Source organism: Styela clava, chromosome 4 (assembly GCF_964204865.1).
Source record: "Styela clava chromosome 4, kaStyClav1.hap1.2, whole genome shotgun sequence".
Taxonomy (NCBI): Eukaryota; Metazoa; Chordata; class Ascidiacea; order Stolidobranchia; family Styelidae; genus Styela; species Styela clava.
In genome coordinates this window covers 12,933,483-12,958,016 of record NC_135253.1, presented here as the reverse complement: position 1 = coordinate 12,958,016, position 24,534 = coordinate 12,933,483, and the positions used below count along the sequence as shown (strand labels likewise).

General features: G+C 34.6%; 1 protein-coding gene across 1 annotated transcript; it reads left to right on the top strand.

Annotated features, from left to right (window-relative positions):
* Window positions 1-1,038: 1,038 nt before the first annotated feature.
* LOC120326722 (uncharacterized) lies at window positions 1,039-8,813 on the top strand. The gene is made up of 9 exons (XM_039393059.2): window positions 1,039-1,310; window positions 1,748-1,961; window positions 2,528-2,640; window positions 2,971-3,091; window positions 5,000-5,079; window positions 5,356-5,505; window positions 5,941-6,121; window positions 6,631-6,784; window positions 7,293-8,813. The coding sequence occupies exons 1-9, from the start codon at window positions 1,105-1,107 to the stop codon at window positions 7,424-7,426; spliced, it is 1,353 nt and encodes a 450-aa protein (XP_039248993.2). The 5' UTR covers window positions 1,039-1,104; the 3' UTR covers window positions 7,427-8,813.
* The last annotated feature ends 15,721 nt before the right edge of the window (window positions 8,814-24,534 follow it).

The following is a 24,534-nucleotide window of genomic DNA, read 5'->3' as shown; positions in this document are numbered from 1 at the left end:
TTGTTCCTGTTAATAAACATCGCTTTGCACTTTCTATTGGAGGTAAACATGAAGGTTTGCTTTCGATCGTTTTGTTGATTCAAATTGAGTAGAAAGGTAAACTTTGAACATTTGAGAGAACTTCTTATTTTGTTAATTCATGCCACAAGTGGTTTTAGTATTTTCGAGAGAATTGTGAAATTTGAAAAATATTTATTTATCAGTATATTTTAATTAAATGTGTAGTGGCGGTATCTTCAGTCAGATGTTCGGCTCGTGCAAGCGCCAGTTACGTAAGGGGTGCGCTGTACAGATATCTATATGAATTCTGGTATACCATGCGTTTGTCTCGTGAACGCTGCATGTACTGATAAGCATGGATTTGCGCGAATGGAATTTTACCATTCAGTGTACATGTTTGCTGAATGCCGCAGGTGCTACATTGCATTATCGTGTAATAAAATTATAATACAGTAATACAATTAAATTAACCTCTATCTTTTAACAGTGTTCTTGTTTATCAACTTGCGGATTCAGATTTTATTGTATTACTACCTGGCTGTGGTATCGGCGAAGTTATACAGTTATATAAGATAATGAAATATATGACTTTTATCGTTTTCGTTTGGCAAAAAAAAATTCTGCCAGGATTATGTGTGGCGTGGCCAACTTACTTGGCTATTCAGCTGTTAGGTCCTCAGGGAAATAGAATTGTGAGATTGTTGCATTAGTTTTCGACTAAGTAGAATTTAGCATTAGAAATATTAGGTTAAAAAAAAATATTTCAAGAAAATGTGAGGTTGAAAAGTACTGCAATATTATCTTTTGTGTGTATGTGATAGTATTAATATTTTGGTAAGGCACACAACTAATTCAGAACTTTGATAAAATTAATTAATTTTCTTAGGGGGAAGGGGGGTCTGAAAATAGGTAATTTCATACTGATAGTAGGGAAGTAATACTGTATAGCTGTATAGAGAAATATACCAAATGCTATACTTTCTTATTCATGTAGGCTACTTATTTCAGTATTTGCTTGGTCGAATAAATTTTGTAATTTTATCAAACAGTACCTACTGATCAATCAATGTTACTGTATTATCTAGAATTTTGTTTATTAAAGTCATGAATCCCACAAGAAAATTTTGTACCAGTTTTGCTCAAGGATGCAATCGAACCAGACGAGCTCAGAGTATATTGAAGCAATCTTTGTGTCGAACAATCACAACAAGTCCTTATTATAAACAACAAATGAAACAGAGTGAAACACAACTTGAAGCTGAACTTCAATTTAAAGGAAGCAATTTTGATTTTCCATGTCTAAATAAAAGGTACTTTGGCTCATCTTCAAAAAATTGCATTGAAGTATATTCTTTATATTATAAGACAAAAACTAAAATATTCTTAATTTTGATCATATGGCAGTTTGGCATGGTTCTCGGTTTCCAAGAATAGCCTTCACATTAAAACATATTAATTATAACATTGAGTACAATCCCCTCCTTTACGAGACAGATTTGGGCCTCCACATCGGCACAAATCTAACACTGTACAATAATCTATTTCGAGCATGGTGCATATGGACGCATCTTCCATCATGCCAGACGCCCTCATTTCGGAGACAAATTAGTGTTTGTGTTATTGAACCATATGTCGGGACATCTTGGACTCGGAGACCTGTGTTAGTTAATTCGATCCAAAAGAGAAACTGTTCTTGAAATTATGAATTTATCATCTTATCAGGATTTAAATATTTTTTTGTCTTCAGGTTTGAAGAAGGCCCTGAACCATCATATCAAAAAGTTGTTGACGGGTATAAACTATTTCATCATGATGAACCTTTCCATTTTCTATACAATGATTGCGTAATACCAGAATTGAAAATTGCATATGAAACATGGGGAAAACTAAATGAAGATCGTGACAATGCAGTATTGATATTTACTGGCTTATCTGCGAGCTCCCATGCAAAAAGTCATGAGGTATTTGATGAAGTTTTTTTCCTATGTCAAATCCTATTTTTAGTACTTTTCGGAGGATGATTATTTCCAACACTTGAGGGCACTGAGAAAAATTGTATTATTTTTTGTAATTATAGATTACAAATGCAAAAGTGATTTAATCACATCAAAATTTGTAATGAATTTTGAGAATGTTGGTTTTTCAACATGGTTGAATACCATGCATCGGGAACATTGACCTGTTTAGCTATTCCCTTATCAAAATGCTCCACTTGTATTAGAATACTAGACATGCAAATAGTCCATTTTGTCCGCGATAAATTCAAAATTGTTTAAAGCCATGGCTAAACTTCCAGATGTAGGCTTACTATGTAAATTATACATTGATGATAATACTTGGCAATTATACTTTTCGTACATATTAGGAACCAGTCACAATCTTTAGGCAAACATGATTTTATTAGCTATCAGGTATTGTCAATATTTTTTATTAGAAATAAAGTAAAATAAACCTTGATGTAGCTTTATTGTGCTGCATGTTTGATAATGTTTAGCTTACATTCTCGATTTTTTCTGTCATCCTGCAGGAAAATCCGTCGTCAGGATGGTGGGAGAAATTTATTGGGCCCGGCCTCGCTTTGGACACTAACAAATTTTTTGTTATTTGTACAAATCAGTTAGGCGGATGCTATGGAACAACGTAAGAAACACTACGAGTTTAACAATTGGCAATAAAGGGTTGCCATGGGTGATATCTATTAATTCGAGATCATAAAATTTGTATATTTTGGACTTTGGACTGCTTATATGTAATTTGTTCATACAAGATATGATGCTGATATTAATATTTATTAAGGGCTTATTTTATCTTGGTCCCTTTGAATGAGTTATCTGTGCAAACTAATTGTTTATATTGAATGATGCAATATTTGTAAAGCTATCAAGCAAGATATGATACATTTGTATAATAAGACGTCAATTCAGTTCAACAACGACATTTATTCATGTAGTGCATCATTTATCATTACAGAGGACCATCTTCTATAAATCCAGCTACAGATAAACGATACGGATCAAATTTTCCAATGATCAGTGTTAAAGATATGGTAGAATCAAATATCCTACTTCTTGATGCTTTTGGAATCACTAAGGTAGATGATTTAATCAAACAGCATTGTTTCTTAACAATACCAATTATGTCTTCTCATCTTGCATTATGTGGGTGGATGGCCAAAACCAAGTAATTTACTATTTCAAATACAATCTGGAATAATATTTCTGAATATGAAAAGTTAAATCAATTGTATTCTAAAATATTCCCTAAATTCAAGAAATAAATACATCGAATATAATCAATTTTGAAACGGTTCGAATATTCGACTTATTTTGTTCATCACTGATTATTGTATCAATGACGTACTTACTTTTGAATATTGTACATCCGTTATATTACATTATCAATATCAAGTTTTATTTTTATTGCCATTATCCGTAAGTCGTAGTGTACAGACGTATAGTGTGCGTCATCTTGATAGTGGCTTCATTTTATTTATGCAAATAAACTTCAAGTAGTCATCGGAAGTACTATTATTTGTAAATGTTAGCCAATGACTCAACAATGATATAGTGTGTCGTGGCAGCAGAACCATATTATCTTATGCCAAATTAAAGATCATTTTTGTAACAGTTTAGTTGTAACTACCAAACCTAGAAGTGGACATGAGGCCTTAGATCAAAACCAAGACATTGAAACACAGACCAAGAGATGACTTCTGGTCCATAATGACAGAAGATCCTTTTCTGAAAAATGTGACATGAACTATTTGGCCATATTATATATAAATAATTAATTTTCATTTGCCATGAATATGTCCAAAGAATGCAAATAGATATGAAATAATTGTATTCGGTATTTTAAATTCTTTTTATATAGTAGGGTTGGATTATCTGGATAACCGGTTAACCAAGAGGTATTTTGCTATCTGATATCCGGATATTATTGTAACGGTTAAACGGATAATAGAGCAGTATAAATATTGCATATGCGCATTATTGATTTTTATATTTTTTGTTGAGTGGCCATTGACATCTCTCAGAGCATATAATAATCACTTATATCCACACTACTCTGCCTATATTTTAGTCATTCGTGTAATGCTGGAGTAAACTTGACTATTACATCACAAAACACGCAGAAAAATGTGATTATTGCGTATTTGCGTTATAGAAGGACCCGACTTACGTTAAAATAAAAGCATTTGTACTCTAGATATGAAAATGAGTGGTAAGCTGCACGAATAAATCCAATTTCTTATTTTTGCGATTTTGCGAATTCATCAAATTTGAATTATTATTGCAATTCCAATGAGTATAATTTATTTAGTACAATAAATGCAGATATTAATTAGTTTATATCAACTTTTTCGGGAGAAAAGTCGGGTTCAGTCTCGTCGGTATATAACGCCGATAATTGTTTTATTTCACCTGGAACTGAAACGGCCGCAGTATGTTATCTATCGTCGTATCTATCTATCGTTAAGAGGGTAGATCTGAAGCACACATTTTTGACTGAAAATAAGGAAGTAAATGCTAACGAAATACCACGACTCTTGATTTATGAGCCAGTGATAGATAAAACAAAACTCTATTTTAGGCGCTGTTGAATTGCCAAAATTTCGTAATAATCGTATTTAGTGAATTTACAACAAGGGTAACTTGTCACGGAATGTAACTTCATTTATGGTTTTTATGGAACTTTCACAAACAAATTTGTTTGTAAAATGGTCTATACTCCATAATATCCCAGCAAAGTTTGATTTGACGAACTTTGTATCGTGTCATGTTTTTCATTTACTCATTTAGGGTGGTAAGTAAAGTTGTTCAAAAACTGGCGCAGCATTGTTTTGGCTCTGTTAATTTAGTTCAAAAGGTATTCGAATGAAAATAGATTTCTTGCCACAACTCGTGTCATTTTATAGCCATAGTATTGGTTATTAAATGCAGCACCTCCCTTATATTGGTGAATGATTCATCTTTTCATCTTGTTTCTTAATATACAGTTACATGCTGCAGTTGGATCATCACTTGGTGGAATGTGTTCATTGGCATATGCAGCTTTATATCCAGATAGATTGAAAAGGTTAGCAATACTTATCTTTACATCTCTCAAAGTGTATATTACGAATTATGAATGTATCTTTGTTTCAACACATCTGTAATCTTGGTACGCCAGTCGAAAGTTTCAATAAATTTTTTTCAACTTGAGAGTTTTTAGTGTAATAGAGACTTTATTTCATGGGCCTGTAACTCTCGAAACTGTTTGTTTCAATATGTCATGGGACATTATATGATTTAACAGACAATAGAATCTTTAAAATTTCCGATAAATCATGAAAATTTCGAAAACATATTTCAGGATGGTTAGTATTTCTGCATGTGCCCAGTCTCGACCTACTTCAATAGCTTTGAGGTATCTTCAACGTCGATGTATCATGGAAGATAAAAACTGGAATGAAGGACATTATTATGATGGTGAATATCCTTTACATGGCATGAAACTGGCAAGGTAATATATATATATGTTTTCGTGGTCAAGAACAAAATGTTTTTTTTGTTGTTGTCTAGGACCAAAATTGAATATATTTCTAGCATTTGCCTTGATTTTCCGGAACATGGGTCTTGACCGTTGATGCAATGTGCTGCAATCTCATCGCTGATGAGGTAGAGTTACCCTGCATGAGTTTACCGGTTAGAATGTATGATAACTCATAACTGGTTAACTAATTTCCATACCCAATTTGGAAAGGTATGCCACATAATGAAGCTTGATCATCTAGGCTTGATGATTACCTTGTAACAATTACCATTCCCAACTTGGTATGGGGATTGAACGAGAACGATGGTTTGACATATGATCAAGCCAACCCATTAACTATCTAGTAGAAAAACAATGAAAGGTGATTCTTTCCTCTTTCAGTTTTCCCATTTTCAATATTTTCAGGGAAATAGCAACATTAACATACCGCAGTGGTCCTGAATGGGAGCAAAGGTTTGGGCGTGCATTACTACCTAATGCTGAGGTATCATTATGTCCGACATTCGAAATAGAACAATATGTTGAGTATCAAGGACTTGCATTCAGCACAAAGTTTGATCCTAATTCATTGCTATATATTTCAAAAGTAAGATGATTTTTCATTGCAGTCGGGGTATTTTATTTATCACCGGGGCTGAACAGTTCCGAATACCTGATGATTCCCGAATCAAGTCGAATATTTTTTTCGAATTGAATGGAATCTCGAATACTTGGGTGGATATATAATTATATGTGATTTTCTTGCTGTAATGGCCACTCCAAATTCATAAATTATAGAAAACATGGAACCCAATTACTCAGACAGTTTGCTGAACGTCTAAACCTAAATTTACGAAAGGGGTGGCCAATATGATCCTTTTAATTCCAGACAACATAATTGATAATAGCATATAAGAAATAGGTAGGCTGAACATAGAAACCACTGTCTCACCTAGAAGGTAATTGAGGCGTCGCGAAGTCTAGCTGATATCAGTCTAACAGTATCTGTGTATGTCTAAATTGTAACTAAATTGTAAATAAAAATGAAAGCTCTCCATTTATAATTAGATTCAGCAAGTTAATGTTCCCTTACGTAATTTTTGTTCCATATTCCAGGCAATGGATCTTTTCGACCTGAATGATTATTTTCCACAAGATAGTCCAGGATTATCACATGTTTGTTGTCCATCATTGGTTATGGGAGCCTCAACAGATTTATTATTCCCAGTATGGCAGCAACGAGAGTTGGCAAACAAACTTACTGAAGCAGGTATATATCTCTATTCTATATATAAATATTGATAAAATCGACCTTTGGCAAACTTACCTTTCACATACTTAGACAGGTCATCTGTGTTCTTTGTCAACAGATGTCCACTTTGTGAATAAAATGTTGCGCAATATTATCCATATCTCGATAAATGGTGGCCCTTTTTTTCTTAATTTATTATAAACTGTGGATGCGGAATGGACAAAACCAAGAAATCTACTTTTTCGAATGCAATTTAAAATTATTTTTTGAATATGGAATATTGGATGTCATGTTCAAATGTTGGAAAGTTGAGAAAAACACTGATGTGATTATTTATAGTTTTCATAAATTAATTGAAGATCGCTTTGGTTATACAGTAAAACTTCAGCTGATTAATTATTATTTTCTTCAAACATTTGGAATTTAAAATATCGAAATGAATCGGTTGAGAATTTGAGTCGTTCCATGGAGGTTCTATTCTTTGCAATTTTCTAACAGTCTGATACCATTTTATTATCATATTCAGGGAATAATGCAGTCACATATTATGAATTAAACTCCATCTACGGTCATGATACATTCTTACTTGACGTTAACTCTGTTGGGACGGCCGTAAAAGGCTTCCTTGAAACTGATATGAAGCCTCCAAGTCAAATTTGATGTCATCAAGAGAAAACTTTATGGAACATTCTATCCTTAATATTGCTCTAGGCAATTATCCAGAGTACGTTACTAAGCTATATTAGTTACAGTGGAGAGCCATAGCAGGAGCGCCGTCCCGATTATTTTTAAAATATTTTATCGCTTTTGCATTTCTGTTGTTGAAATAAAATTAGGTCATGGGAAATTCAGTTTCTCTGGTAAACTTAGTTATTAACTGTACTTATTTTACATTGCAACATACAAACATTTAGTGGACTCCACCTCCTGGAAAAATCTTATTCTCATGAATATTATTAAGAACATTGCAGGTTATTTTTGACTTAATAATAACATTTGTATCGAATTGCTTTAAATATACTTGACATTTTGCACATATATATTTCAGGTAATTTTTCATATTTTAATTTGTCTTGACCAAAATTTCTGTGAACGTCTGAAGACGTGTTAATATTAAAATTTTGATTTTGGTTATGATCGTACAGCAAGTTATCTGTGATTTTTTTTTAAATACTGTCAATTTTGGAAATTATCAAGTCCAGAGATGATGTGAGTGAGGTATCTTTATCTGTACACTTTTTTAAATATTGTAAATTCTTAAGTCCAGAGGTGATGTGATGAGTCACTGATGAAGGCATCAAAGCTTCAATTTTACTTTTTTGTTTTATTAAAAGTATACTGGTATTATTTATAACCAGGCTATTTAAACATACCCGGTATGTCTTACTTTTCATCATCAATATCATTAGAACAATGTATGAACATATTATAAGTCACTATGTATCTTTAATGAAGTATTTGGAATAGATGTGCTATGGTGTCTAGAGCGAGACTTGTATTTGTTATTATAAACAGGCTTACCAAATATATGAAACAAAAACCAGACAGTGTTGATTAGACAAACCTTGCTTTTTCTGTAATTTCTTGTCAAAATCATAACTGTCCCGACTTAACTGGGGCATATGGTAAGCCTGGTTATAAAAAAGTGTATTTTCTGATCTTTATCAATTGTGGATGCATTAGGAAATCGCTGGGTGTTCTATTTGCCAAATATTTTTCCCTCACTACCCGAGGTATTTTTCTATTTTTTCGCGCACTTAATACTTCCATCACTACAAAAATTTGCTTTGTTATTGCACACGCTCTGTTTAGGTGTAATTGTTGATATTAAAGTTATGCTTTACCAGGCTGGAGATGCACTAGAATTGGTCCTTTTTGTCAGTTTATCATTGTGGTAATGCAGTTTTCATTTTTATGTAATAATAATAATATATACTATAAAAGAATGTGCGATTTACCTATATCATGTTTTCTGTGATTTTAGCAGAATTCTACCTCTGGTTTATTGTTGTATTTCGGAATATAAAATTCAAGCTGAAGTTGAAAATTTGTTATTTTTCTGTTGTTTGTCTGCTCTGTTTCGACTTTCTCTACCATCATTTCCAAGCATCTAAGAAAAGCAAGGCTAACCAATCCGACATGGACTGGTAACCCGTCAAGGGGCCGTGGTACGCCATATGAATAAGACGTCTTATCGGATTTATTCTCTTCAGAGAGAAGATAAATATGAAAATCCTATTTCATTTCTCCGTAGAAATGAATATTCTGATATCTACAAATTTACACGCTTTTCCGATTGTGGAACGAGAGGTGAATTTAATTCATGCGTCATGAGAATCATGATATGGAATTTGTGTCTTAAATAACATATGATAATATACAGGTTGCTCATAAAATCCTGAATGAAATAAAGTAACCGACCCTACTTTATCCAGGATGGAAATGCTAATGTGCTATAGGTTAGCGTTTATTTTATACATTCGTAATTTTAATGGTGCAATCTGGTTCGGTATGCTCCCGAGCTTTGCATTTTAGGAGGGTGGGAGATATGTCGCTGTTATTAATAAAACTTTTTGTAACTGCACCTAACCGCCCATCTGAACTAGTAACACGACAGATTCCGGATACTAATTAGAAGTAGGAATTTAAATTGTGCACCCCGAATATAGGGGTGGTTGAGATTTAACAGGGCAGGGGCCGGCAACCTTTTGTCGCTCGCAGGTCAAAATTAAGGTTTGCAAGTCTTGGGCGGGCCGCGTATATTTCAGAAAGTTAAAAACCGAACGGATGATCGATGAATCACACTTTTTTTGCATTGATCAGAAGTTAAAGTTTCAAATTTTAAGCTGCGCGCGAAAACTGCAACAACTCAACTTAGTCGTCTTACTTAAAGAAAAAAATTACGAATGGCATTTAATGTGACTGTCTTTGTTGCATCACGCTTGATACGTTTTCGACATCCCTAAATGAGGAAGGGGAATTACTAATCCCGAAGTCTTTGCTTGTTCTTTGCAATGTTCATTTTCGAAAATAAATATTTGCATGCATATGGAATTTCAGACATCGATGTGAAATATAGAAGTAGTGACACATCTCTCGAATAGAATATAGATTCTTTTCCTCATTGCCTTGCATCTCAAAAAATCCCGTTTGAATAAAACCATTAATGGCAATGAAGTAAAAAGTCAGGCAGTGTCTCTTTATTTTAAGATGTTCTGCTAAAGTCACAGAATTTGTAAATTATTCAGTGCATTCTCTTTCTAATCGTTAGCGGAGGTTTTAATGTGTGTATTAAACATATATTCCATTAGGAAACTTAAAATGTATTTTATTAGCGATGGAATAGTAAACAATAATATTTCAAATAAGTTCTACTAAAGTTACAGCTTCCGTAAACAAAAATTCACTATATATGAATATATTTATAGTTTCATCGTGTTGAAATCGGGTTGAATGCTTAATTTTGTTAGTGTGGCCACGCTAACAACTATTGGCTAGAGATGTACAGTTTTGCAGTATTTAATCGGGGTATTGGGAAAACTTCAGTGAACGATCATATAACTAAGGACCAGGATTGTGCATTAGGTTCTGCTTTCCATACGAGGACGCAACCATAACATCAATGCGCGTTGCGCGTTCGAGATATCCGCGTTAGTCTTTCTATCCATTTGAGTGAGAAAACTAGGTCTCGACCACAAGAATGTTTCTTCACCAATCAGACGTGTTAAGTGCACCACCGCATACCAATATTCCCGAGTTTATAATCAGAAGAAACATCTTCATTCTCACATCACAAGGCAAGGAGAAAACCATAAGCAAACTGCACACAAAAAGTTTAGCGGAATCAATTTGTGGTATTACCTCCCTAACATCGATTTACAAATTAATTCAGATATTCGGACTCTATATATTATTGGAAGTGAAAACTGTTAAAATATAAATATATGTCTTGATTATAGTTGTATTAGTAACGGTAATTTTACGGAATAAATAAAAGTGACTGAAGATTATATTCTTAATTTTCAACGACGCAACGCAATTGAAAAGACTCAAAGTTATTATCAAATTTGAAATTAAATAAACTATTTCATATTATACGTTAAGCCATAATTATTTAAAATCTTGATGCCATATAAAACGATCAGCCACTTGTTTATTTTACGTAAATACCCACACGACGAAGATCAAATAAAATTCATCGTATTTTTCAAATTTAAAATTTATAGTAATTTATCGTGTCCCCTGCGTTGTTGTCAGAATTTACTACCACTTCTATTGGATAATGATAATGAGGAATATAAAGTCCCGAATAGATTTTTAGATTTTTATTTTCGTTACCTGCTGTCAAATCGAGCACAAGTCATAGATAGGTTCACTAGAAAAACGAAATGAAAAATCCAACGGCCAATTTTGAACAATAAAAAACAAACATCAAATTTACCAATCCATCAGAAGAGATTCCATCTACTTCTTCCTTTTAGTGTTCAGCCTTTTAGTGACTTCAAGCACCTTCCTATTCGTCGGAAGAAATTTCATCCACTTCTCCCTTTCAATGTTCAGCCTTTTAGTGACTTCAAGCACCTTCCTATTCGTCGGAAGAAATTTCATCCACTTCTCTCTTTCAGTGTTCAGCCTTTTAGTGACTTCAAGCACCTTCCTATTCCTCGGAAGAAATTTCATCCACTTCTCCCTTTCAGTGTTCAGCCTTTTAGTGACTTCAAGCACCTTCCTATTCGTCGGAAGAAATTTCATCCACTTCTCCCTTTCAGTGTTCAGCCTTTTAGTGACTTCAAGCACCTTCCTATTCGTCGGAAGAAATTTCATCCACTTCTCCCTTTCAGTGTTCAGCCTTTTAGTGACTTCAAGCACCTTCCTATTCGTCGGAAGAAATTTCATTCACTTCTCCCTTTCAGTGTTCAGCCTTTTAGTGACTTCAACCACCTCCCTATTCGTCGGAAGAAATTTCATCTACTTCTCCCTTTTAGTGTTCAGCCTTTTAGTGACTTCAACCACCTCCCTATTCGTCGGAAGAAATTTCATCCACTTCTCCCTTTTAGTGTTCAGCCTTTTAGTGACTTCAAGCACCTTCCTATTCGTCGGAAGAAATTTTATCCACTTCTCCCTTTCAGTGTTCAGCCTTTTAGTGACTTCAACCACCTCCCTATTCGTCGGAAGAAATTTCATCCACTTCTCCCTTTCAGTGTTCAGCCTTTTAGTGACTTCAAGCACCTTCCTATTCGTCGGAAGAAATTTCATCCACTTCTCCCTTTCAGTGTTCAGCCTTTTAGTGACTTCAAGCACCTTCCTATTCGTCGGAAAAAATTTCATCCACTTCTCCCTTTCAGTGTTCAGCCTTTTAGTGACTTCAAGCACCTTCCTATTCGTCGGAAAATATTTCATCCACCTCTCCCTTTCAGTGTTCAGCCTTTTAGTGACTTCAACCACCTCCCTATTCGTCGGAAAAAATTTCATCCACTTCTCCCTTTCAGTGTTCAGCCTTTTAGTGACTTCAAGCACCTTCCTATTCGTCGGAAGAAATTTCATCCACTTCTCCCTTTCAGTGTTCAGCCTTTTAGTGACTTCAAGCACCTTCCTATTCGTCGGAAGAAATTTCATCCACTTCTCCCTTTCAGTGTTCAGCCTTTTAGTGACTTCAACCACCTCCCTATTCGTCGGAAGAAATTTCATCCACTTCTCCCTTTCAGTGTTCAGCCTTTTAGTGACTTCAAGCACCTTCCTATTCGTCGGAAGAAATTTCATCCACTTCTCCCTCTCAGTGTTCAGCCTTTTAGTGACTTCAAGCACCTTCCTATTCGTCGGAAAAAATTTCAACCACTTCTCCCTTTCAGTGTTCAGCCTTTTAGTGACTTCAACCACCTCCCTATTCGTCGGAAGAAATTTCATCTACTTCTCCCTTTTAGTGTCCAGCCTTTTAGTGACTTCAACCACCTCCCTAATCGTCGGAAGAAATTTCATCTACTTCTCCCAATTGATGTTCAGCCTTTTAGTGACTTCATCCACCTCCCTCCCTATTCGTCGGAAGAAATTTCATCCACTTCTTCCTTTCAGTGTTCAGCCTTTTGGTGATTCCAACCACCTTACTATTCGTCAGAAAAATTTCATCCAGCTCTTCCTTTTAGTGATTCCAACCACCTCACTATCCGTCGGAAAAAATTCATCCAGCTCTTCCTTTTAGTGTTCAGCCTTTTAGTGATTCCAACCACCTCACTATCCGTCGGAAAAAATTCATCCAGCTCTTCCTTTTAGTGTTCAGCCTTTTAGTGATTCCAACCACCTCAGTATCCGTCGGAAAAAATTCATCCAGCTCTTCCTTTTAGTGTTCAGCCTTTTAGTGATTCCAACCACCTCACTATCCGTCGGAAAAAAATTCATCCCCTTCTTCCTTTTAGTGTTCAGCCTTTTAGTGACTTCAACTACCACCCTATTCATAGGAAGAAATTTCATCCACTTTTTTCTTTTAGTGTTCAGCCTTTTAGTGATTCTAACCACCTCACTATACGTCGGAAAAAATTGCATCTATTTCTTCCTTCTAGGGTGCATCTTTTTAGTGACTTCAACCACCTCATCATCCGTCGGAAAAACTTTTATCCATCTCTTCCTTGTAGGGTTTAACGCTTTATTGACCTCAACCACCTCATTAATCGTCGGAAGAAATTTCATCTACTTCCTCCTTTTAGTTTTCAGCCCATGGACCTTTCCCCGACCTTTGACCCCCGAAAAATTCTTTTTATACTTTATCATTGCAAAATTTTCGGGGCCTATTTTAGGAGTGGTTTTGCGAGTTAGCGCCTGTAAAATGGGATGTGTGTTCCTAACCATCAGCATGATTGATCGCATACAACAATCTGTTTTTTAACGTACCGGTAAAGAATTTTAGCCCAGTCTATCACGGCTATTTCTACACTAACTGTTTATTACTGCAATTAAATTAAAACTCCTGAGAAGACACAGCGATCATTGAATTATCTGATATATATATATATCAGTGTCTGTCTGAGTGAGAAAAGTGTCTGAGCGGATGCGAAAAGGGAGAATTGTTACGTCACTTTTTGCATCTTGCTGATTGGCCAATGTCACGAAGTAAACAAGGAAGTCGATGCTCGGGGAAAAGTCCATTGGTGTTTTTTATCTTTATTTGGGGACACCTCAACTTCCGGATTTCATCCGCTTCTTCCTTCAGCCTTTTAGTGTTGTCCCTAATCACCTAATTAGATTGCTTTGTAAATCGAATTCGAAATCACACAAGAAACTCAAAGCGGTAATAAAACGTCAACGCACCAAAAAACCAGGCGTCATAATACTCGTTACCACTTTTTTCTTTTAGTGTTCAGCCTTTTAGTGATTCTAACCACCTCACTATACGTCGGAAAAAATTGCATCTATTTCTTCCTTCTAGGGTGCATCTTTTTAGTGACTTCAACCACCTCATCATCCGTCGGAAAAACTTTTATCCATCTCTTCCTTGTAGGGTTTAACGCTTTATTGACCTCAACCACCTCATTAATCGTCGGAAGAAATTTCATCTACTTCCTCCTTTTAGTTTTCAGCCCATGGACCTTTCCCCGACCTTTGACCCCCGAAAAATTCTTTTTATACTTTATCATTGCAAAATTTTCGGGGCCTATTTTAGGAGTGGTTTTGCGAGTTAGCGCCTGTAAAATGGGATGTGTGTTCCTAACCATCAGCATGATTGATCGCATACAACAATCTGTTTTTTAACGTACCGGTAAAGAATTTTAGCCCAGTCTATCACGGCTATTTCTACACTAACTGTTTATTACTGCAATTAAATTAAAACTCCTGAGAAGACACAGCGATCATTGAATTATCTGATATATATATATATATCAGTGTCTGTCTGAGTGAGAAAAGTGTCTGAGCGGATGCGAAAAGGGAGAATTGTTACGTCACTTTTTGCATCTTGCTGATTGGCCAATGTCACGAAGTAAACAAGGAAGTCGATGCTCGGGGAAAAGTCCATTGGTGTTTTTTATCTTTATTTGGGGACACCTCAACTTCCGGATTTCATCCGCTTCTTCCTTCAGCCTTTTAGTGTTGTCCCTAATCACCTAATTAGATTGCTTTGTAAATCGAATTCGAAATCACACAAGAAACTCAAAGCGGTAATAAAACGTCAACGCACCAAAAAACCAGGCGTCATAATACTCGTTTCTAGTCGAGAGACTCCTGGTTCAATCGTCAATAGAAAAAACATTGCTGATAAAAATATCAATTTAATTTTTTTAATTAAAGGAAATACATTAAAAATATGGTAAAAAAATAGTAGGCCTACTTTTTAAATTTGGTATAGCTACACATATCAATATTTTCTTATCATTTCCAATAAAAATGAAGCAATTATTAATGTGAAATATGTTTGAAAAAAAGTTTATTTGTACAATTTGTTTTAAAAGTGTTGTTAAAATTAAAGAGATGGAGTTTTTAAATTTAGACATTATTCGACCTATTTAATTTTTTAATCTTTTGAATGAAAAATATTTGGCGTTCCCCGAAGTATGTGCACCAAGATGGCGCACAACCTTAACCCCAACCTAGTACACATACTATGTTCCGGTTGTGCGCCATCTTGGTGCACATACTTCGGGAGCCACAAAAATATTTGGGGCAAAAATTATTGACCTCTGAAAAATAAAAATAAACAAATATCAGTTTTATCGGTCAAACCGTTTAAATTTTGGAAAATGCTTTTAACATTCCAAAACGGCTTAGAAAAGATTAATAATTCGAACTGGAATGTTAAAACAAAATATCGATTAAATTTGAAAGATTTGGAACCATTACTGAGACCCACCACTACCAAAATAGACCAAGATTCGATCATGTGTGCGAAAATATGCAAGCACACTGGTCTCTTAAAACCATTGAGTTTTCTTCTTCTTCTTTTTTTTAAATATATTCTGAATTATTAAATTTTCACTTTATGTTTGTTTTAGTTCATGGTAGGTCGAGATGAATGAGGTTGGAAGAACACTGCTCTAGGCAATGTTGTATAAAAGCCGAGTGGTGCCAATGCCGACCTCCTACCGATGCGCGACCTTCAAATCCATATATATATTTGAGTATCGCTTTCTTGATATTGAATTGTAAGATAATAATAATAATAATGTAAGAGCTTTGGAATCTACCGAAAGGCCGAGAATTGTTTATATTAAGGTTATTATGATAGAGTTTTCGACTCTTCATGTTTTTCGTTGATCCAATCTAATAAACGCATGCACTTCATATAGCGATAATCTTGATAGAATTTATACATATTTTAATTTTTCGTCATTGCCTGTATTGCTAAGATCATAGATGTGCGTCTCACATTGTCGTCAACGTTTCACGGGTTCGATAACTCTGGCGTCAAAGGAAACTGGCCAATGGCTATAAGCCATCTGTGACAGATTACGGAAATCTGTTCTGGGCTGTAAAATAGATGTGTAAATTTACATAAAATACATCAAAAAGTATGTATGTTTTGCTGTCGCCAAATCCCCTTTTAACAACGTCAATAAAATTGACTTAAAAATATTGGTATTTCACAGCGACAGCCCACACAACGTAGATATCATACCGGAAGGAAAGTCTCGTTGAAGTTATTCTAGAAGGCAATACTTCGGCTGAAATAAAGATCACAAAATCGTCACATACATAATTTCGAGATGTCGTTGAGGTTGGTATATTCATCTGGGTGATGCTTGCAATACCAAAGATCAATTGAAATGTTACATATGTCACATATTATGAAATGTCACATATTATGAATTGAACTCCATCTACGGTCATGATACATTCTTACTTGACGTTAACTCTGTTGGGACGGCCGTAAAAGGATTCCTTGAAACTGATATGAAGCCTCCAAGTCAAATTTGATGTCCTCAAGAGAAAACTTTATGAAACATTCTATCCTTAATATTGCTCTAGGCAATTATCCAGAGTACGTTACTAAACTATATTAGTTACAGTGGAGAGCCATAGCCAGAGCGCCGTCACGGTTGTTTTTAAAATATTTTATCGCTTTTGCATTTCTGTTGTTGAAATAAAATTACCGTAGGTCATGGGAAGTTTAGTTTCTCTGGTAAACTTAGTTATTAACTGTACGTTATTTTACATTGCAACAGACAAACATTTAGTGGAATCGGTGTTTTCCTGACCTTCGACTCATGGAAAAATCTTATTCTCATTAATATGATTAAGAACACTGCAGGTTATTTTTGACTTGATAATAACATTTGTATTGAATTGTTTTAAATATACTTGTCATTTTACACATATATATTTCAGGTAATTTTTCATATTTTAATTTGTCTTGACCAAAATTTCTGTGAACGACTGAAGACTGTTAATATTAAAATTTAGATTTTGGTTATGATCGTACAGCAAGTTATCTGTGATTTTTTTTAAAATATTGTCAATTTTGGAAGTTATCAAGTCCAGAGGTGATGTGAGTGAGTTATCTTTATCTGTACACTTTTTCAAATATTGTAAATTATTAAGTCCAGAGGTGATGTGATGAGTCACTGATGAAGGCATCAAAGCTTCAATTTTACTTTTTTGTTTTATTAAAAGTATACTGGTATTATTTATAACCAGGCTATTTAAACATATGTCTTACTTTTCATCATCAATACCATTAGAACAATGTATGAACGTATTATAAGTCACTATGTATCTTTAATGAAGTATTTGGAATAGGTGTGCTATGGTGTCTAGAGCGAGACTTGTATTTGTTATTATAAACAGGCTTACCAAATATATGAAAAAAAAACCAGACAGTTTTAATTAGACAAACCTTGTTTTTTCTGGAATTTCTTGTCAAAATCATAACTGTCCCGACTTAACTGGGGCATATGGTAAGCCAGGTTATAAAGAAGTGTATTTTCTGATCTTTATCAATTGTGGATGCATTAGGAAATCGCTGGGTGTTCTATTTGCCAAATATTTTTCCCTCACTACCCGAGGTATTTTTCTATTTTTTCGCGCACTTAATACTTCCATCACAAAAATTTGCTTTGTTATTGCACACGCTCTGTTTAGGTGTAATTGTTGATATTAAAGTTATGCTTTACCAGGCTGGAGATACACTAGAATTGGTCCTTTTTGTCAGTTTATCATTGTGGTAATGCAGTTTCCATTTTTATGTAATAATAATAATATATACTATAAAAGAATGTGCGATTTACCTATATCATGTTTTCTGTGATTTTAGCAGAATTCTACCTCTGGTTTTTTGTTGTATTTCGGAATATAAAATTCAAGCTGAAGTTGAAAATTTGTTATTTTTCTGTTGTTTGTCTGCTCTGTTTCGACTTTCTCTACCATCATTTCCAAGCATCTAAGAAAAGCAAGGCTAACCAATCCGACATGGACTGGTAACCCGTCAAGGGGCCGTGGTACGCCATATGAATAAGACGTCTTATCGGATTTATTCTCTTCAGAGAGAAGATAAATATGAAAATCCTATTTCATTTCTCCGTAGAAATGAATATTCTGATAACTACAAATTTACACGCTTTTCCGATTGCGGAACGAGAGGTGAATTTAATTCATGCGTCATGAGAATCATGATATGGAATTTGTGTCATTAAATAACATATGATAATATACAGGTTGCTCATAAAATCCTGAATGAAATAAAGTAACCGACCCTACTTTCTCCAGGATGGAAATGCTAATGTGTTATAGGTTAGCGTTTATTTTATACATTCGTAATTTTAATGGTGCAATCTGGTTCGGTATGCTCCCGAGCTTTGCATTTTAAGAGTGTGGGAGATATGTGGCTGTTATTGATAAAACTTTTTGTAACTGCACCTAACCGCCCATCTGAACTGGTAACACGACAGATTCCGGATACTAATTAGAAGAAGGAATGTAAAGTGTGCACCCCGAATATAGGGGTGGTTGAGATTTAACAGGGCAGGGGCCGGCAACCTTTTGTCGCTCGCAGGTCAAAATTAAGGTTTGCAAGTCTTGGGCGGGCCGCGCATATTTTAGAAAGTTAAAAACCGAACGGATGATCGATGAATCACACTTTTTTTGCATTGATCAGAAGTTAAAGTTTCAAATTTTAAGCTGCGCGCGAAAACTGCAACAACTCAACTTAGTCATCTTACTTGAAGAAAAAAATTACGAATGGCATTTAATGTGACTGTCTTTGTTGCATCACGCTTGATACGTTTTCGACATCCCTAAATGAGGAAGGGGAATTACTAATCCCGAATTCTTTGCTTGTTCTGTGCAATGTTCATTTTCGAAAATAAATATTTGCATGCATATGAAATTTCAGACATCGATGTGAAATATAGAAGTAGTGACACATCTCTCGAATAGAATATAGATTCTTTTCCTCATTGCATTGCATCTCAAAAAATCCCATTTGAATAAAACCATTAATGGCAATGAAGTAAAAAGTCAGGCAGTGTCTCTTTATTTTAAGATGTTCTGCTAAGGTCACAGAATTTGTAAATTATTCAGTGCATTCTCTTTCTAATCGTTAGCGGAGGTTTTAATGTGCGTATTAAACATATATTCCATTAGGTAACTTAAAATGTATTTTATTAGCGATGGAATAGTAAACAATAATATTTCAAATAAGTTCTACTAAAGTTACAGCTTCCGTAAACAAAAATTCACTATATATGAATATATTTATAGTTTCATCGTGTTGAAATCGGGTTGAATGCTTAATTTTGTTAGTGTGGCCACGCTAACAACTATTGGCTAGAGATGTACAGTTTTGCAGTATTTAATCGGGGTATTGGGAAAACTTCAGTGAACGATCATATGACTAAGGACCAGGAATGTGCATTAGGTTCTGCTTTCCATACGAGGACGCAACCATAACATCAATGCGCGTTCGAGATATCCGCGTTAGTCTTTCTATCCATTTGAGTGAGAAAACTAGGTCTCGACCACAAGAATGTCATTCTTCACCAATCAGACGTGTTAAGTGCACCACCGCATACCAATATTCCCGAGTTTATAATCAGAAGAAACATCTTCATTCTCACATCACAAGGCAAGGAGAAAACCATAAGCAAACTGCACACAAAAAGTTTAGCGGAATCAATTTGTGATATTACCTCCCTAACATCGATTTACAAATTAATTCAGATATTCGGACTCTATATATTATTGGAAATGAAAACTGGTAAAATATAAATATATGTCTTGATTATGGTTGTATTAGTAACGTTAATTTTACGGACCGATATCTGGATATTTATCTCTAAAATGTTAAAAATGAATTATCTCTTCAAGAATAAATAAAAGTGACTGAAGATTATATTCTTAATTTTCAACGACGCAACGCAATTGAAAAGACTCAAAGTTATTATCAAATTTGAAATTAAATAAACTATTTCATATTATACGTTAAGCCATAATTATTGAAAATCTTGATGCCATATAAAACGATCAGCCACTTGTTTATTTTACGTAAATACCCACACGACGAAGATCAAATAAAATTCATCGTATTTTTCAAATTTAAAATTTATAGCAATTTATCGTGTCCCCTGCGTTGTTGTTAGAATTTACTATACCACTTCTATTGGATAATGATAATGAGGAATATAAAGTCCCGAATCGTTTTAGATTTTTATTTTCGTTATAGTCATAGATAGGTTTACTAGAAAAACGAAATGAAAAATCCAACGGTCAATTTTGAACAATAAATAACAAACATCAAATTTACCAATAACTATTACATTAAATTTTCGAGTATACGTCACTATCCATTAGAAGAGATCCCATCTACTTCTTCCTTTTAGTGTTCAGCCTTTTAGTGACTTCAAGCAACTTCCTATTCGTCGGAAAAAATTTCATCTACCTCTCCCTTTTAGTGTTCAGCCTTTTAGTGACTTCAACCACCTCCCTATTCGTCGGAAGAAATTTCATCTACCTCTCCCTTTTAGTGTTCAGCCTTTTAGTGACTTCAACCACCTCCCTAATCGTCGGAAGAAATTTCATCTACTTCTCCCATTTGATGTTCAGCCTTTTAGTGACTTCATCCACCTCCCTCCCTATTCGTCGGAGGAAATTTCATCCACTTCTTCCTTTTAGTGCTCAGCCATTTGGTGATTCCAACCACCTTACTATTCGTCAGAAAAATTTCATCCAGCTCTTCCTTTTAGTGATTCCAACCACCTCACTATCCGTCGGAAAAAATTCATCCAGCTCTTCCTTTTAGTGTTCAGCCTTTTAGTGACTTTAACTACCACCCTATTCATAGGAAGAAATTTCATCCACTTCTTCCTTTTAGTGTACAGCCTTTTAGTGATTCTAACCACCTCACTATCTGTCGGAAAAAATTGCATCTATTTCTTCCCTCTAGGGTGCATCTTTTTAGTGACTTCAACCACCTCATTATCCGTCGAAAAAATTTTTATCCACCTCTTCCTTGTAGGGTTTAACTTTTTATTGACCCCAACCACCTCATTAATCGCCGGAAGAAATTTCATCTACTTCCTCCTTTTAGTTTTCAGCCCATGGACCTTTCCCCTACCTTTGACCCCCGAAAAATTCATTTTATACTTTATCATTGCAAAATTTTCGGGGCCTATTTTAGGAGTGGTTTTGCGAGTTAGCGCCTGTAAAATGGGATGCGTGTTCCAAACCACCATTATGATTGAAACAACAATCTGTTTTTTAAAGTACCGGTAAAGAATTTAAGCCCAGTCTATCACAGCTATTTCTACACTAACTGTTTATTACTGCAATTAAATTAAAACTCCCGAGAAGACACAGCGATCATTGAATTATCTGATGTATATTTAAATTTCCGAAACACAACTGAAAACTAACGAATAGAGTTCAAAATGCGAAAACGAGGGAATGTTTACGACCACGCCTGAAAATCTGTTTGAGTGAGAAAAGTGTCTGGGCGGATGCGAAAAGGGAGCATTGTTACGTCCCTTTTTGCATCTTGCTGATTGGCCAATGTCACGAAGTAAACGAGGAAGTCGATGCTCGGGGAAAAGTCCATTAGTGTTTTTTTTTATCTTTATTTGGGGAGACTTCAACTTCCGGATTTCATCCGCTTCTTCCTTCAGCCTTTTAGTGTTGTCCCTAATCACCCAATTAGATTGCTTAGTAAATCGAATTTGAAATCACATAAGAAACTCAAAGCTGTAATAAAACGTCAACGCACCAGAAAACCAGGCGTCATAATACTCGTTTCTAGTCGAGAGACTCCTGGTTCAATCGTCAATAGAAAAAACATTGCTGATAAAAATATCAATTTAATTTTTCTAATTAAAGGAAATACATTAAAAATATGGTAAAAAATAGTACTTTTTAAATTCTTTATAGCTACACATATCAATATTTTCTTATCATTTCCAATAAAAATGAAGCAATTATTAATGTGAAATATGTTTAAAAAAAGTTTATTTGTACAATTTGTTTTAAAAGTGTTGTTAAAATTAAAGAGATGGAGTTTTCAAATTTAGACATTATTCGACCTATTTAATTTTTTAATCTTTTGAATGAAAAATATTTGGCGCTCCCCGAAGTATGTGCACCAAGATGGCGCACAACCTTAACCCTAACCTAGTACACATACTATGTTCCGGTTGTGCGCCATCTTGGTGCACATACTTCGGGAGCTCCAAATAGTTGGGGCAAAAATTATTAACCTCTAATAAATAAAAATAAACAAATATCAGTTTTATCGGTCAAACCGTTTAAATTTTAGAAAATGCTTTTAACATTCAAAAACGGCTTAGAAAAGATTAATAATTCGAACTGGAATGTTAAAACAAAATATCGATTAAATTTGAAAGATTTGGAACCATTACCAACCCACCAGACCAAACCCACCACTACCAAAATAGACCAAGATTCGATCATGTGTGCGAAAATATGCAAGCACACTCGTCTCTTAAAAGCATTGAGTTTCATTCTTCTTCTTTTTTTAAATATATTCTGAATTATTAAATTTTCACTTTATGTTTGTTTCAGTTCATGGTAGGTCGAGATGAATGAGGTTGGAAGAACACTGCTCTAGGCAATGTTGTATAAAAGCCGAGTGGTGCCAATGCCGACCTCCTACCGATGCGCGACCTTCAAATCCATATATATATTTGAATATCGCTTTCTTGATATTGAATTGTAAGATAATAATAATAATAATGTAAGAGCTTTGGAATCTACCGAAAGGCCGAGAATTGTTTATATTAAGGTTATTATGATAGAGTTTTCGACTCTTCATGTTTTTCGTTGATCCAATCTAATAAATGCATGCACTTCATATAGCGGTAATCTTTATAGAATTTATACATATTTTGATTTTCGTCGTCGCCTGTGTTGCGTCATTGCCTGTGTTGCTAAGATCATAAATGTGCGTCTCACATTGTCGTCAACGTTTCACGGGTTCGATAACTCTGGCGTCAAAGGAAACTGGCCAATGGCTATAAGCCATCTGTGACAGATTACGGAAATCTGTTCTGGGCTGTAAAATAGATGTGTAAATTTACATAAAAGACATCAAAAAGTATGTATGTTTTGCTGTCGCCAAATCCACATATAACAACGTCAATAAAATTGACTTAAAAATATTGGTATTCACAGCGACAGCCCACACAACGTAGATATCATACCGGAAGGAAAGTCTCGTTGAAGTTATTCTAAAAGATAGTACTTCGGCTGAAATAAAGATCACAAAATCGTCACATACATAATTTCGAGATGCCGTTGAGGTTGGTATCTCCATCCGGATGATGCTTGCAATTGCAATACCAAAGATCATTTGAAATGTTACTTTCATTCGGATATTTCCGCAACTTGCCATGTGAATGTAGAACAACCCTAAGTTAGTTTCAGCGATATATATATATATGATCCCAATTGCCCTTTGAATGGCCCTTTCCGTCGTGGAAGGTTATTGCACTGTCATATATATAAACAGCGGGATAAAGGAGCCTAAATCATTGCAATTGGTAGAAAATAAAACAAACACGTGCAATTATAATGTTCGGGCGCCATTACTAAATACCTGTTGTTTTGGTATTTCTGCTCGTTTCTCTTGATTCGACCTCTCGTAATATTATTGTGACAGAAGAATTTGCCGTAATATTTTTCAGATGGCGATAAAATTATATAAAAAAGCACTTACAAGTAACCATCTGCCCATTTACCCTGCATCGTGAGCATGACATAGCCTAAATAAACGACGAAACCGAAAGCTCCGATTTCGCCAACCATTCAATAAAAATGGTTTAATACAATAAAGACATATGTTTGAATAAAAAAAAACTATGCGGCGCACAAAAGCAATCGTTCATGAGATTTATATTATTAAATCAATAATATCGTTGAGGTTTTATGTATAAAATTTGTGAGAGGCTTTTTTCATTCATTTTTTTAAGCAAATAAATAGCATTTGAAACTTGACTACATTTTTAAACGGGTTTTAGTAACTACTGAAAGATGTCAGTCGTTCAAAATGAGATAGCTATCCAAGAAGCGTGTGAAAGTTTCAACGCTAATTGGAGGGAAAGAATAAAAAGGGAAAAATTTTGGCAACAATCATACAATTCCTATCTAATTATGTGTCTAGTTTTTTGTTTCAGAATATATATCCCTATTTGAAACTTCTTGAAATGAATTCTGCATTTGAAAAAAAACAACGCAGATTTGAAAATCCTAATTATATATTTATCATAATTTACTTTCAGAATTCCGGTTAATTTCTCAACGTTATTTGTTTAAATAATTTGTTACAAATTATGTGTCTAAGAAAT

Bases quoted from the DNA above. Each gene is read 5' to 3' on its own strand.
- LOC120326722 (XM_039393059.2), top strand. From the start codon at position 1,105: ATGAATCCCACAAGAAAATTTTGTACCAGTTTTGCTCAAGGATGCAAT. The intron at 1,962-2,527 runs GTATTTGATGAA...GTCATCCTGCAG, and splicing joins CCCATGCAAAAAGTCATGAG to GAAAATCCGTCGTCAGGATG. The intron at 6,785-7,292 runs GTATATATCTCT...TATCATATTCAG, and splicing joins AAACAAACTTACTGAAGCAG to GGAATAATGCAGTCACATAT.